General features: G+C 41.4%; 1 gene segment (V, D, J or C); it reads left to right on the forward strand.

Annotated features, from left to right (window-relative positions):
• The first annotated feature begins 611 nt into the window (after nt 1–611).
• LOC118575607 lies at nt 612–7,429 on the forward strand. The segment is given in 3 exon segments: nt 612–657; nt 741–1,064; nt 7,317–7,429. Coding segments are annotated over 3 exon segments (483 nt in total).
• Nucleotides 7,430–15,711: the final 8,282 nt, after the last annotated feature.

Below are 15,711 nucleotides of genomic sequence, written 5' to 3' on the forward strand. Positions count from 1 at the left end.
AGTGTTCCCTGTGAGAAGGTGAAGAGGTTGAAAACAGTCTCTTGGGGCTACTCTCAGATAAACTAACGATGACATGTAATAGTGTAAATGAGCTGCTTCCTCATAAATTATTTCCTGGATGGATGATGAGAACGAGAAAATTCCACTTACATGCAGACAATACATTTTTAGCTGTTCCTTAAGCATTGTTTCTGATCACTAAGAGTCCCAATTCCATCCTGAATGCACTTCAGGAATTCATGGAGTTCTACAAATGCATTAGGACATGGTACCCAGTTCTGCCTGAACTGTGTGGATGTGGACTCACTTAGTATAAACACCCTCATTTTGCTTGTCAGGTCTGCACAGTGTGATTCATACTATTTCTCATTTCTCCGGGATTGCAAATGCAGAAAATAACAGGAAAATCTTCCTGAGTTTCCATCACCAGTTCCTCTAGGAAGCACAGTGGAAGTCTCAGTCACCTGAGGGAAGAATGGAAACCTTGTCCTGTGCTTCCTTTTATCCTCTCAGGAACCCCTCACAATGCAAAGCAGCATTCCGGCTCAGGCTGAAAGACCAGGCCTAGCTGAGGAGCCCCATCTCCTTCTCAACAGAGCTTCCAGCAGAGCATGGCTGTCCTGGTGTTGCTCCTCTGCCTGGTGACCTTTCCAAGCTGTAAGTGTGTCAGTGGTTCAGGAGAGAGAACAGGCATGTCATCTATGGGATGTAAGACTGATGGTGATGTTGTTTGTCCCTAGGTGCCCTGTCCCAGGTGCAGCTGAAGGAGTCAGGACTTGGTCTGGTGCTGCACTCAAAGACCCTGTCTCTCACCTGCACTGTCTCTGGGTTCTCATTAACTAGCTACAGTGTACACTGGGTCTTCCAGCCTCCAGGAAAGGGGCTGGAGTGTGTGGGCGCAATGTGGAGTGGTAGACATACAAAGTATAATTCAGCTCTCAATTCCCGGATCACCATCAGTAGCGACACCTCCAACAACCAAGTTTTCTTAAAACTGAACAATCTGCAAACTAAGGACACAGCCATGTATTTCTTTGCCAGGGACACAATGAGGGAACTCCAGTGTGAGCCTGCACAAAAACCTCCCTATGGAAATCTCTGACACAAATAGGGGGCACCAAGGATCACTGGGACTCCTGAGGACCACCAGTAATGTTCACTTCAGAAGCTATTAAGTTCTGGACTATGCTGAATTAGCATCAATTTTAATGTCAGAACTTGTGGTTTCCTCTTCAAGCCAAGGATGTCCTCTAGAGGCCCCTCGGGACTGTCATATCTTATTCAACCTTCTATGTGTGCACACATTAGAACAAAATTTTTCCCACTACACCCTCTAAGATATCCCATTGCTTCTGATTACCAGACAGAATAGCAGCTAATTTTATGTATTCCGTGTGTGTGTGTGTGTGTGTGTGTGTGTGTGTGTGTGTGTGTTTCACTTGATATTTCAAAAGGAGTCTGTAATTGTAACACTTGTTGACTTTAAGTTCCTTTAGGAAGCTTGGGAATTTTTAGTAATTTGTGATTTATCTTCTTTGCCTTTGAACATGTGATGGAGAAACTGCAGCTTCCCAGAATTATTTTTATTTTCCAAAAGTAGATTTGAAAAAGAAATATCCATTATTTTCTTCTTCTAAACCACAAGAACGTAAAAGAATAATCTTGGTTATCATTTGTGAAAAATTCTATTTTCAAAAATTTTCATCTTGGTAAAAATTAGTTTGCTAATATGAATAGGGCTGCTATGAACATAGATGAGAAAAGGTCCTTGTGGTGTGGTTGAGCATATTTGTAATATCTAGTCTATTTGTATTTGGCAAGATTAATATTAAATAAATAGTCTATGTATCATTTATTTGTAAGTTTAATGTTTCATATCTAACTTATCTTCTATCATAACTAAGGAAAATTATAGCTATCTAGCCTTCAACTACATCAAAGTCCTCAAAATGATATAATATTACCTGAGAAATGGCAGAAAGACCAAAGCAATTTTTGAGAGTCTTGCAAGAGTAGACTTAGACAGCTAGCAGCCTGGACAGACATTCAAAGTTCTTCTGTAAACTTGGGGCATCTGTCATCAGCCCACAGGACTAGAGTCTCTCAGTAACTTCTCTGTGTCTTGTAGAATTTCTGGCAGTTTCCTCTGCAAAGCAAGAACCTGAAGGACCATATTGCCAAGAAAAGTTCAGTGGTCACCTTCCAATGTGTCCTACATGTCCAGTTGATCAAGCAGTCCAGGCAAGAGAAGTTTCTTGCCCAAATGGCTATTTTTGTCAAGAAGAAGATAAACTCCATATGGAGGATCTTCAATGCCCATTCTCCTCTCTGAAGTAAATCAGTGCTGCCAGGAGCAGACATGTCTCACTGTCCAGAAAGTCTCAATTTTTAAAATATTTTAAATGACATGTTCTGTAGGTCTTTGAGGTGTATGAAGATTAGCTACCTAACTGAATGATATCTATGAATACCTAGAAAATTTAACATGACTGTAAGTTTGACAATCATAGAAGAGTAATTATTAATCTATTTTAATTATACATTGCAATTTTAATTGAGCTGTACAAACATAATACCTTAAACAAGAGTAGAAATATATATAGTAGAACAAAACCAACTCTAAATTTGTATCAATAAACTAAAATATATACCAATGTAAATCATTTTAAACAAGTTGTTCTTTAAAATTAGGTTCAAAAATCTAGCTTTTCATCCTATCATATCTAAACTATCACCTTTTCTTCTTTAGAAAGAGATTCTATTCATTATTGACCTGTTTTTAAATAAAAGTACTGGTTTTGCTCTATCCCACACCAGAGGGCTCTTCTGATATGGAACAGAAGAAGCTCTCAACCTTTTCTTTTATCAATATGCTTGGGTTAAGAGAAGGAGCGAGCCAATTCCATCTCTAAAGCCAGTTTGGTAAATTTGGGAATTTGGGCGAAGTTTTTCATACTACTTTCTGCTGGGTGAGGGTGCTGTATCTTACGGAGATACAAAGAAATTTTAGGCTAATGAGGTAGCCATGGGGCTGTATTGTCTGAGCCAGTTGCCTTGAAACCGTTCTGGATGTTGGATCATCTGGGACATTGGAGACCTTTCAGGGGGGCCTTGGCTGGTCAAACCTGATGTATCTTAATCTGGAGCAAATCCATAGCCTCTTTCTTTCTGTGGAAACAAAAGCAGAGCCTCCTTTCCAAAGCAACATATCCTTAGATCCACATTTTGAAGTCAGGCTATCTATAAAATATACATATTGGTTTAACTCATCTGCATTTATAATTAAATATCTCTCTGCAGTTAAAAATGTCAAAGACTAGACAATCCAGATACCCTGTGTGACATCCATCATTACGTGGCTTATTTGTCATATTATTTTTAATTTCTCACTAAAGAATTTATTTTTAAAAGCTATATTTTTATATAACTTCATATATTTCTTTTTTCTCTCTTTCAAATCTACATATATTTTTACATATATTGTAAACAGTTTAGAGGCTTACCTCATCTGAATCTGTCTTATTGTGAATCTGTTGCTTTGAACTGCAGCATGCTCCACCCACCTCAGCTTGCCAACATGGTGGTGGTAGGCTTACAGCCAGCTCTGGGTGCCATTGTCCCACAGAGGGTTTATGCTTCCATCTAGCAGCATATAGCCCAGAAACATCTTCTCTCTCTCTCTCTCTCTCTCTCTCTCTCTCTCTCTCTCTCTCTCTCTCTCTTTCTCTCTCTCTCTCTGTCTCTCTGTCACTCCCTCTCTCTCATTTTTCTAACTATCAAAAACTATATCCACCATGCAGCAGCAGCATAATGTCTAGCATGGAGATGCCTCATTCTGTCCATACTGTAGGTCAAGCACACATGCCAGGAACCCACCATTCAGAACAATACATTCACAGCATAGAGAACATCCCACAGCAACTCCTCACTGTGCCATCTGGATTTACATTCAGTGATTACTACATGCATTCTGTCTGAGGTGGATCTCACATTTGTAAGACTGGGGTTCAGAAAACAATATGTAAATTCTGTCAAAAACCAACTGACCATATCCAGAGACAATTCCAAGAACATTCTGTAGCTCATAATGGACAGTCTGAAATTTGATGACACAGCCCTGTGTTACTATATCAACTGTACTCACTAAGGGCATATTAGTATGAGCCTAGACACAAGCAGGATGGACTTACGGCCATAAGGGGCCAGTGAAAAAAAGATGTGAGAATCCCCCTAAGAAAGAACATAGCAGCATGAAGGGATGGACTCCTGACATCTGGGCTGCCTCTCCACTTCACAAGAAAGTTTCTCTGAAAATCTCTCTATAAATATGGTGTATAGTCATATTTAAATTGGTCATGTATTAAACAGTATTTTCAACTGTGATGCATATGTTTAAATGTAGGATATTCTCTGACCCAAACAAGATGGGAAGTATCATACAAGGAAGAACTAGCTACTGTGGGCACCAGGATCAGATTCTGAATTAATTTAGGGACTATAAAAATTGGTCTTCCATAAACTGTGGTGGTATTGTGTTCCCCCAAATACTGTACACCATAATAAATTTATCTGTGGTCAAAGCACAGAATAGCCACTAGATACAGAGGCTAGAAAATGGTGGCACTCACACTTTTAATCCTAGCCTTCTGGAGGCATGGATCTCTGTTAGTTCAAGGCCACATTGGAAATAGCCAGAATTGGTGACTCATGCCCTTAATCCCAGCAAGTGAGCCTTTAATCCCAGGGAGTGATGGCAGAAAGCAGAAAGGTATATCAGGCATGAAGACCAGAAAAGAGAAGCTTTTAGCTGGTTAAGATTTCAGGCTTTGGAGCAGCAGTTCAGCTGAGATTCATCTGGATGAGGACCTAGAGGTTTCCATTCTGCGCAAACAGGATCATCTGAGGAATTTGCAAGGTGAGGGAGATGTGGTTTGTTCTGCTTCTCTAATCTTGCAGAATTCACCCATATACCTGGCCTCAGGTTTGATGTTATTAATAATCCCATTTAAGATTCATGCTACAGTCAAGGCAGAGCCTCATTCATTTGGGTTTCATAGTTCAAAGTATAGGTTTCAAGAAATATAGAAAGGTAAGGCAAAGACAGTGAACCATGAGACTTTGGTGAGCTTCACACTCACCATAGACCTCACACAAGGTGTGCCCATCTGACCAAACATAGACCACATTGTCTAGCTTGTCATAAAATGTGTGCAAAGTATTTATCCTAGGAAGGATCCTGCATGGAGGATCTTTAGTAACTATATATCTGACAGCCCTTCATTATGGAGTAAGAATTGGAAATAATCTACACTAATGTATGTTCTTGATACACATTACATGGAAACAACAGGCCTGAAGAGCTCGTGAATGGGAGACCCATGTCATGTCCAGGAGACAGAATTTCACAGCACTCTTGCTCATGCTCACCTCTTACATTCTTTCTGCCTCCTCTTCCTCAGTGTTCTCTGAGACATGGAAGAACACAAATTGGAACTGGAAATCAATGTGCCAAACAATGTAACCGAGATTGGGAAGGATGAACACTTCCTGTTTCTTTCATATACAGAACCTAGATTGTGTGTATGTTAGGTGTGCTGGATTCTACTTTGTAGAATTCGGAACTAGAACAGGAGCCCTCGGAAGGGAAGCCATCTTAAGTGTGGGGCACTGGGAACTTGCCCAGGGTAGTGCTGGACTGGGAAAGCCAAAGTGGGGTGTGGTGAGAGAATAATAATGAGTAGGAAGGAAACAAGAGAACTGGTTAAATAAGAACAACCATCTCTAAAACAAAGATGACTAGACTGCTACCCAACTCCAGGGAGGCTACCTAGAAAACGGGACCCTAGGAAAGACACAGGGATCACCCAATGGCAGAGAAATGGATGAGATCTACATGAACAACCTGGACGACAGAGGGAGTAATGAAGGGCAAGGTTTGAGGGAAAGAAAGCTTAGGGGAGCAGGAAGATCCCAGCTGGATCAAGAACAGAAAGGGAGAACAAGGAATAACAGACCATCATAAATGAAGACCACATGAGAACAGGAATAGGCAGAGTGCTGGAGAGGTCCCCAGAAATACACAATGATACATCCTCTGTAGACTGCTGGCAATGGTAGAGAGAAAGCCTGAACTGACCTAGACTGGTGATCAGATGGCCAAACACCCTAACGGTCATGCTGGAACTCTCATCCAATAACTGATGGAAGTGGATGCAGAGATCCTCAGGCCTGGGCCCCAGGTGTCCAACTGTCAAGAAAGAGGAGGGGCTGTAGTTGACTCAATTGTTGAGACAAAGATTGGAAAAAGCACAGGGACAAACAGGCAAATGAATGGAAGCACATGAATTATGAACCAAAGGCTGTGGAACCCCCAGCTGGATCAGGTCCTCTGGATAAGTGAGACAACTCAAAAGCTTGAACTGGTTTGGAGGCATCCAGGTTGTGTGACCGGGACCTGCCCATAATGCATGAGCTGGCTGTTTGAAACCTTGGGCTTACACAGGGACACTTTGCTCAGCCTGGGTGTAGAGCAAGTGAGTTTGCTGCAGACAGGAATGTCTCCATAGCAACCACAAAGCAGGAGAGAGGCAGTGACAAGGGAAGACTCTTCTGTAATCCTCTTATGTCTTGATGACAGCATTGTCACATAAATATGGGAAATTCAGATAATTCCAAAGTGTTCCTGTCACAAGCAATGAGTTCTTCTAACCTCTCCAGGGAGGTATGACCTTGTCTCAGATCCATGTATGGGAGAATCCTTGTCCAGCTCAGACAGTGGGAAAGACTGGGCTCCTAGATAGAAACACTCCTGTGTGTGTGGTGTTTTTACTTTCTCTAAGAAGACACAATAGTGTGAAAATACAGCATGTTCTGAGCACCTGCAAAAGATATAACTAAATGAAGTAAGGAAAGGTTCCATAGAAAACTACAAAACTGGGGCTATTTCTATATCTGTCATCAATGTCTTTGATGTCTTATATATTCTCTGATCACTGCCTTCCTCCCTGGGTCTAATTACAGTGCTTGCTATAGCCAGACAATATGCAAATAAGGCTTCCCTGGGCACATGAAAACCAGCCCTACACTGAAGGTGAAGCTCAGACAGAGGAGCCCAGCCCTGGATTCCCAAATACTGCCACTCAGTGATTTGCACTGAAAACAGAACTCTCACCATGGGTTTGAGGCTCAGATGGTTTTTCTTTGTCCTTATTGTAAAAGGTAATTACAAGAGGGAAGATATTCTGTGTTGTGTGGACATAAGAAAGGTAAAATTTGACTTCTGTGACAGTTTTCTGAACAGAATTCTCTGTTTGCAGGTGCCCAGTGTGATGTGCAGCTGGTGGAGTCTGGAGGAGGCTTAGTGCAGCCTGGAAAGTCCCTGAAACTCTCCTGTGCAGCCTCTGGATTCACATTCAGTAGTATTACATGAACTGGGTCCGCCAGGCTCCAGGGAAAGGACTAGAGTGGGTCGCATACATTAGTGGTGGTAGTAGTGACATCAAGTATGCCGATGCTGTCAATGGCCGTTCACCATCTCCAGGGAGAATGCCAAGAACACGCTGTACCTGCAAATGAACAGTCTGAGGACACAGCCATGTATTACTGTACCAGAGTCACAGTGATACAATCCTACTGTGAGCTCAGACACAAACCTTCTTGCAGGGTGATCAGGACCAGCAGGGGGCGCGAGGTTCACACAAATATCTGGGCCATGGAAGAGCCTGATCAGAGAGGCATAGAGGGTTGGAATCCTCTGTGTCTGGGCTGCTTCTCTGTAACCATCTCAAGGATTCTCTCTGATGGTATGCTCTGTAGTAATACTGGAAGTGTCAATTTTTTTTATTCAAATCTCTCTCTGTCTCTCTCTCTCTCTCTCTCTCTCTCTCTCTCTCTCTCTCTCTCTCTGTGTGTGTGTGTGTGTGTGTGTGTGTATTTTCCTGAGTAATTGTGAATATGTATATTTCTGTTCATGTTGATATGAAATGTTTTTCTATAGCAGCCTACACCATATTTTTGAGACAAAATGTTTCACTGACCCCAGAACTCACCTACTAATTATACTGGTTGGCCAGTGACCCACACTGATGACACTGTCTCCATCTAGTGTGCCACATCCAGCTTACTGTAGTTATGGAGAACTAGAAGTACGGATTCCACTCAAGAATTCATGTTTTGTGATAACTTGAACCACAGTGCTATCTCCACAGCAATTTTATGGGTTACTTTTAAAAATATATGATATACTCTGATATGAACAAAATGCAAAGCATTTTGGAAAGAGGTGGTTCCCTCAGCTCCTGTAAAAGCCAAAGGGACTGGAAATTGTGGAGACCTAACTCAGTACAGAGTCTCAATATTTACCATGGTGAGAGCACTGTGTGGGATTCAAGTTAGAGCCAACAAAGAGGTAAGGTAGGGTCAGAGCCCCAAGAACCCTGATGACTTTCACTGTCACCTTCATCATCACAGGATATGTGCACATCAAACACAGGTGAGGAACTGGTAAGAATGTGTGTGACGCTCCATCACTGAGACTATGAGGACAACACAGCAGTGACACCCACTGAGCTGCAGTCAGCTGCAGGAAGTTCATAGTCCACCCAATGTGTAACATGTCTTTAGTTTTCTTCTTTAATATTTTTTATGTTTTTACTCATATAGCTTTCTTGAATTTAATGAGAATAAGGAATTTTATTTTAACATGCTCATCCATTTTTTTCCTCCAGAATCCTTCCTATGTAATATGATATGTAGTCCATTACCAAAATCCAAGAATGGGTTTTTTATCTGAAACTTGGTGAACTCACGTTTGCATACTACAGGAACCTGGAAAAAAATGATGATTCCTGACTGACATGTTGGGATCCATGGATGGCATCACTATGAAGAACTGGTAAGTATTGGAAACAAAGAGTTCCCCCCCCCAGTGGTAGTATGATGACACATGAGAACTGATCGAGGCATGCTCAGATTTTCCTTAAACTGGTCTCACCTGTGAAAATGTTTTAACAGAGGCTAAGATGCTATGCTGTCCTGTGAACTCTGGGGAAATGGCAGGAAAGGGGCTGGGTATTCATAAGTTCAACCATTAGCAAGTACATCTGGCAATTGCAGACAAGGGCCAAGGCTGCTTCTACAAAGCAATTTCCTCCTCTCTCTCCTTGCCTTCCAGCATCAGGTCCATGTACTTGCATGAGGATTATGTTCCTAACTAAGAGGAAGCTGAGACTTTTAGCATCATTCCCACACAGCTCAATAGGCACAGCAAGAATAGTGAATGAATCAGTAATTGGAAATGTTGTTCAAACAGGCTGATGCCTGCGACTGGCCATTGTGATTGCCTCTTATTTCCACAGATTTGGATAATACCTTTTAAAATCTTTGTTCTGAAATGCTTTCTGATATCCATGTACCACAGTTCTTTTATTTTCTTTATGCTTATACAGTAGATGGGAATCCTTAGAGAAAGGAGAGAGAGGGAGCTGATAGCACTGGATGGAAGATTGCTACTCTAAAGTGAATGAAGAGGGAGTTAAATATTACTAATTTCCTGTGTTTCCATGACTTGTCCAATAATAAGGCTGAGTTGTGCATAAGGCACAGAATTCATCAGAGACTCCATCTCCTTGTCTTGACACTGTCTCTCCTGAGCTAAATTGTGGGTGAAAGTTGTACCAGTAGTATGGTTTTCTCCAAATGTGTACCTCACTGATGCTTCCTAGTGGTTCTCAGGCCCAGAGACACTTTTTACATTGTCCTATTTGTAGATAGAGGAAATATCAATGTTGTTTCATGTCACAATAGTCTTTGAAATATATATACTCACTAAGTGAAGCGCCAAATAGTTTATATTGCTGGTTTACAGATCTGTGAGTGATGAACTATATTGTGTAGTTTTCCTTGCTCCTTGATGTCTTCTGTATACCCAAGAATGCACATACAAGAACAGATGCATGGGTGTGATGAACAGGAAGCCCTCTAATGTGGCACACTCAGAGGTCATGTGCCCCCAACTTATACCATAGGATTCTACAGATGAAAAGAGCAGTCTCAATGTCATATTAGCCAACTAAGATAGGGTACAATGAATGTAAGACAGCATAAGAACATTTGATGTGGATATTTCTCAGGGGGGCAAGTAGAAATGTTAAATGATGGGAAAGAATGCAGGAAACTGTGACCTCCCTCATTTTCTAGAGAAGTTACAGAAAGTGATGCTCCCATGTCTCAAACATTCTTCTGAAGAAAAATATTGTTTTGCTTTACGTAACAATAAACTTGATTGTCCAAGATTCAACCTTTATTGCTGAACTGTAAATAGGTATCTCTGTTATCAAACAAGCTACAATAATATGAATGAGACTTGATATGTTGGAGTGTTGAATATTTGCAGGACATAACACATTACAGGTTAGGATATCTTGAATTCTGTCATTCCTAAAGTGCCCACCATTATTGTGGGATCTGCCCTAAACATAACCTCCCTTTTGAGCCCACGTCAAGAAAACATATATAGATGGAAAATATGCACTTAGGACTTCATTCTGCTCAGGCAAACCAGTCCAAACTTGACCTGCATCTGCAGAGGACTGCGGGGTGGGATTCCCATGTCTGCCCATTCAATGATAAACACTGAACAGAGACTACTCACCATGGAATTTGGCTGAACTGGGTTTTCCTTGTTGTTCCTTTATTATTTTTGTTTTTGTTGCTCTTTTAAAAGATCATTTACAACAAAGAAGACATACTGAGTATGTGAGTGGACATGAATGAGAGGGAAGTTAGACATGTGTGGCAGTTTCCTGACAAGAAACCTCAATGTCTGCAGGTGTCCAGGAAGATGTGCAGCCGGTGGAGTATGACAGAGAATAGCTACAGGTTTGGGTAACACAATAACTCCCTTATGTACCATCTGGATTCACTTTCAGGGACTACTATATACACTACATCGGCCAGACTGCAGGGAAGGGACAGGAATGGATCTCATACATGTGAGATTGTTATTTCAATAAAATATTCAAATCCTGTCAAGGACCAATTGACCATCTCCATACACAATTCAAAACCTCTCTTTCACATTTTGGAAGTCTGAAAGTCTTCAATCAAGTATTACTATGTCAAAAATGCATATGGGAGACATTCTAGACACAGCCTCGTTCAGTGTGTCCTCATGAACATCAGGGGCTGTGAGAAAGCAGGGAGTTCAGAGTCTCCCTGAGCAGGAGCAGAAGAAACATGAATGCTGCAATCCCTGTGTCTGGGCTGCCTCTGCACATCACAGACACTTTCCCAGAGAATCTCTCCATAAGTGTGATGTGTAGGCATATTTGAAATGTTCAAATATAAAACTGTTTCTTTTCACTCCGATGGATGCATTGAAATATAGGATATACTCTGACCCAATCCAGATACTGACCCAGAAAGCTGACTCATCTGTGGATACCAAGGTTAGATTCTGAAATAATTTAGAAACTCTGAATAGTGGCCTCCCCTAGACTAAGGGCAGAGTCTCATCTGGGTCTCATGTTTGAAACAGTAAGGATTCCATGTTAAATGAAAAGTCAGTCATCATCAGTGATCCATGAGTCCTGGAAAGATTCACACCCACCATAGTCCTCACACAATGTGTGCACAGCAGAACAAACACTGACCAAGTTGTTAGCTTGTCATGGGATGTGTGGAGAGCCATTGATCCTGGGAAGGCTCCTGCATGGAGACTAGGAGAACAATGCAGCTGGTAACATACCAGAGCTTAGGTGTCTTTCCCACTCATTAGTTACAGTGTCATTGTACCTCACCTTCCTTTCTAAGAAAGCTGTTGGATCACTCTGTTGGTTGTACTTTAGAGGGTCTTCTATGATGCTGGTCCCTGCCTGTGTGAGAATCATTTTTCTTTTCATCTTTACTTTTATATATTTATTTGCATCTTGTTCAGTGCAGAACACTGAATTCATCAAAACAGAAGAATTTTCCTTAACACAGACTAATTCTTTCCCTTAGGATTTCTTCTTCTTACAACTTCACTTTATGTCTGTTCCCATGAGGTAGGTATGTGGTCTCCATGTGGACATTAAGGCTCAGGTCCTTATTATGATCACGTAAATCATATTTTTAATAAAATATCCACATTATTAAATGTGTCTTTGCTGCAGGGGATGAATCCTCTCAAAAGTTATTTAAAGACTATTTAAAATGTTAATATTGATGCTCCCATATGCTCCCTCTCCTTCCCTTCCTCACTCTCCCACAGCACTTATCCCAATCCCACACTCCACTCACTTCTTCTAGTGGGTAAGGCCTCCCTTAGGTGTTCAACACAGGCTCTCTTACCAACTAGAGCAGGCCCAAGCCCCTCCCCTGCATCAATGCTGAATATGGCATGGCAACATAGGGAATGGGCTCTAAAAGAGCCGGTTCATGTACTGTGAATGAGTCCTGGTTCAGTTGCCAGGGGACCCAAAAATACTTCAGGCCTCAAAACTGTCACCCTCAATCCGAGGGCCTACTGTGGTCCAATGCAGGCTCCCCAGCTATAAGTCCAGTGTCTGTGAGCTCCCACTATCTTAGGTCAGTCATCTCTTTGGTTTTTCCCATGATGATCCTGACCCCCCTTGCTCCTATAATCCCTCCTCCCTCTCTTCAACTGAACTCCAGGAGCTTGTCTAAGTGCTTGGCTGTGGGACTGTGGGTTGTAGCCTGGTTATCCATTGCCTTGTATCTCATATTCACTTATGAGTGAGTACATCCTGTGTTTGTCTTTCTATGTCTGGGCTACCTCACTCAGGATGATTATTTTTGTTCTATACATTGACCTACAAATTTCATGATGTCATTGTTTTGTACCTTTCCATTTTACTACACTACATTATCTTTATCGATTCTTCAGTTGAGGTGTGTAGGCTGGAGAGATGTCTCAGTGGTTAAGAGCATTGACTGCTCTTCCAAAGGTCCTGAGTTCAGTTCCCAGCAACCACATGGTGACTCACAACCACCTAGATTGAGATCTGGTGCCCTCTTCTGGCCTGCAGGCATACATGCATGCTGAACACAGTATACAAAAGAAACAGAACTTTAAAAAAAAAAAAATCAAAAACTCTCTGAGATACCATCTTGTGCCTGTCAGAATGGCTAAGATCAAAACACTGATGACAGCTTGTGTTGAGGAGGATGTGGAGAAAGGAGAACTCTCTTCCACTGCTGGTGAGAGTGTAATCTTATCAGCCACTCTGGGAATTAGTAGAGCAGGGTCTCAGGAAACTGGAAATAAACCTATCTCCAGACCCAGCAATATCTCTTGGTTATATCCTCAAAATATGCTCAACCACACCACAAGGACCTTTTCTCAACTATGTTTATAGCAGCCCTATTCATGATAGCAAACTAATACCAAGATGACATTTTTTGAAAATAGAATTTTTCACAAATGATAACCAAGTATACTCTTTTAAATACTTTGATTTAGAAGAAGAAAATAATGAATATTCCAGTTTCAAATCTACTTTTGGAAAATGACAATATTTCTGGGAAGCTGCAGTTTCTCCATCACATGTTCAAAACCAAAAGTGGGCAAATTACAAATTACTTAAAATTTCCAAGCTTTGTCAGTGGACTTAAAGTCAACAAGTGTCATAATTCAGACTCTTTTTGAAATATCAATTGATACACACACACACACACACACACACACACACACACACACACATCAAATATATAAAATTAGGTGCCATTCTCTCTGGTAATCAGAAGCAATTGAATGGTTTAGAAGATGTGTGGGAAAAAATGTGTTCTAATGTGAGCACACATAGAAGGTTGAACAGACTTTGACACTTGACAGGGCCCTCTAGAGGACATCCTTGGCTTGAAGAGGAAACCACATGTTCTGCCACTAAAACTGATGCTCATTCAGCATAGTCCAGATCTTAATAGCTTCTTAAGTGAACCTTACTGGTGGTCCTCAGGAGTCCCGGTGGTCATTGGTGCCCCCTATTGGTACCAGGTGTCTCCCTGGGAGGTTTTTGTGCAGGGTCACTCTTGAGTTCCCTCACTGTGTATATGGTACATTAATACATGGCTGTGTCTTCAGATTGCAGATTGTTCAGTTTTAAGATCACTTGGCCCTTGGATATGTCTCTGCTAATGCTGAGTCTGGATTTGAGAGCTGAATTATAATTTGTGTTTCCAGTATACCCTATTACTCCCATCCAGTCCAGACCCTTTCCTGGTGGCTGGAGGACCCAGTATACACCATTGCTTGTAAATGAGAACCCAGAGACAGTGCAGGTCAGAGACAGGGTCTGTGAGGGCTGCAGCAGGCCAGTTCCTGACTCCTTCAGCTGCACCTGGGACAGAGCACCTGGGGACAAACAACATCACCATCAGTCTTATACCCCATAGATGACATGTCCTAATACCTTTGTACATCTCTATAAATTCTTAAAGTGATTCAGAATGGAGTTGTTCCTCTTAGAAACTCTGCTTAAGGAAGAATTAAAAATTTATTATCTTGGTGTCAGTGGATCAACCTTATTCTCACAACTCATCTAGAAAACAATTTGTGAGGACGCAGCTCACTAATACTATTACATGTGATCATGTGTTTATCTGAGAGGAGACCAAAGACTGACTTCAACCTCTTCACCTTCTCACAGGGAACACCATGCCTGGAGATTAGGTTTTAGTGTCTCTTGATTTATGTGACTCTGTCTTTCTCTGTGTACATTATATCTCTTTTTAGCATGTGACACAGAACATCCCAGGTTTCTAAATATGATTATCACATTGGTAAGGGATGGGAAGACCAGCTGTTCATAAAACAGTATAGTATTCAACCAGGCTTGACAGTTATGTTAGGTAAAGTAGAAAATAAGCCAGAGAAGCTGAAGTCAAGACAAGAAATAGAGAATAAGTAGACATGAGCAGGGGACCCTGTGCCTTGTGTTGTTTTTTGCAATAGAGAACAAGAGTTTGTTTAGTTTTCCCTCCATGCCTTGCTAATGTAAACCATGGGGATGTGAAGTGCTGAGCTGGAGCCCACCTGTTCAGTCAGCACTCAGAGAACGTCTGCATTGGTACTGGAGATCTCACGTTATGTGTCCCTTATTTGTGTGTGCATCATCTTTGTACTCAGAGAGGCAGTAGTAGAGACAGGTCCTGACCTTAGGGAGTCTGGCATCCTGTGCAAGCTCTGATGGTCACCCTCACTAAGAGTGCTGTCTTCCCACATTCTTGATGCTCTGAGTGTTAGAAGAATATTTTGCAGACATTATTCTCAGTATGTCTCATCTTGGGTTATCTGATAATTTCATTGTGGTAAGAAAAATTTGGGAATGAGTATTACAGAAATAAATGTACATCTCTCATACCATATTGGAGAACTTACCATAAGTGTCACTATTCAAGTATTTTTGTGTTTGATGTCTTCAGAGATAGTTTGTATCCATATTCTGTACTCCCTTGCTCCTTGGGTTTTCCTTTTCCATGAGTTCCCTAATGGCTGTCAATCTTTCTTGGACACTCAAGTTTTCTCCACGGTGTTCTCTTCTCTGTATTTTTCTGAAATGAAGCAAGCATGGATTTTTTCCATCTTTTCTTCCTTCCTTCTTCCCTGTCTCCTTCCTTCCAACCCTACTTTGCCTCCTTTCCTTCCTTCCAACCTTCCTTTCCTATTTTTTGTTGCAAAGGGACACATATCTGAAGTGTATTTTTTTTTTG

The sequence above is a fragment of the Onychomys torridus genome, unplaced genomic scaffold (assembly GCF_903995425.1).
Source record: "Onychomys torridus unplaced genomic scaffold, mOncTor1.1, whole genome shotgun sequence".
NCBI lineage: Eukaryota > Metazoa > Chordata > Mammalia > Rodentia > Cricetidae > Onychomys > Onychomys torridus.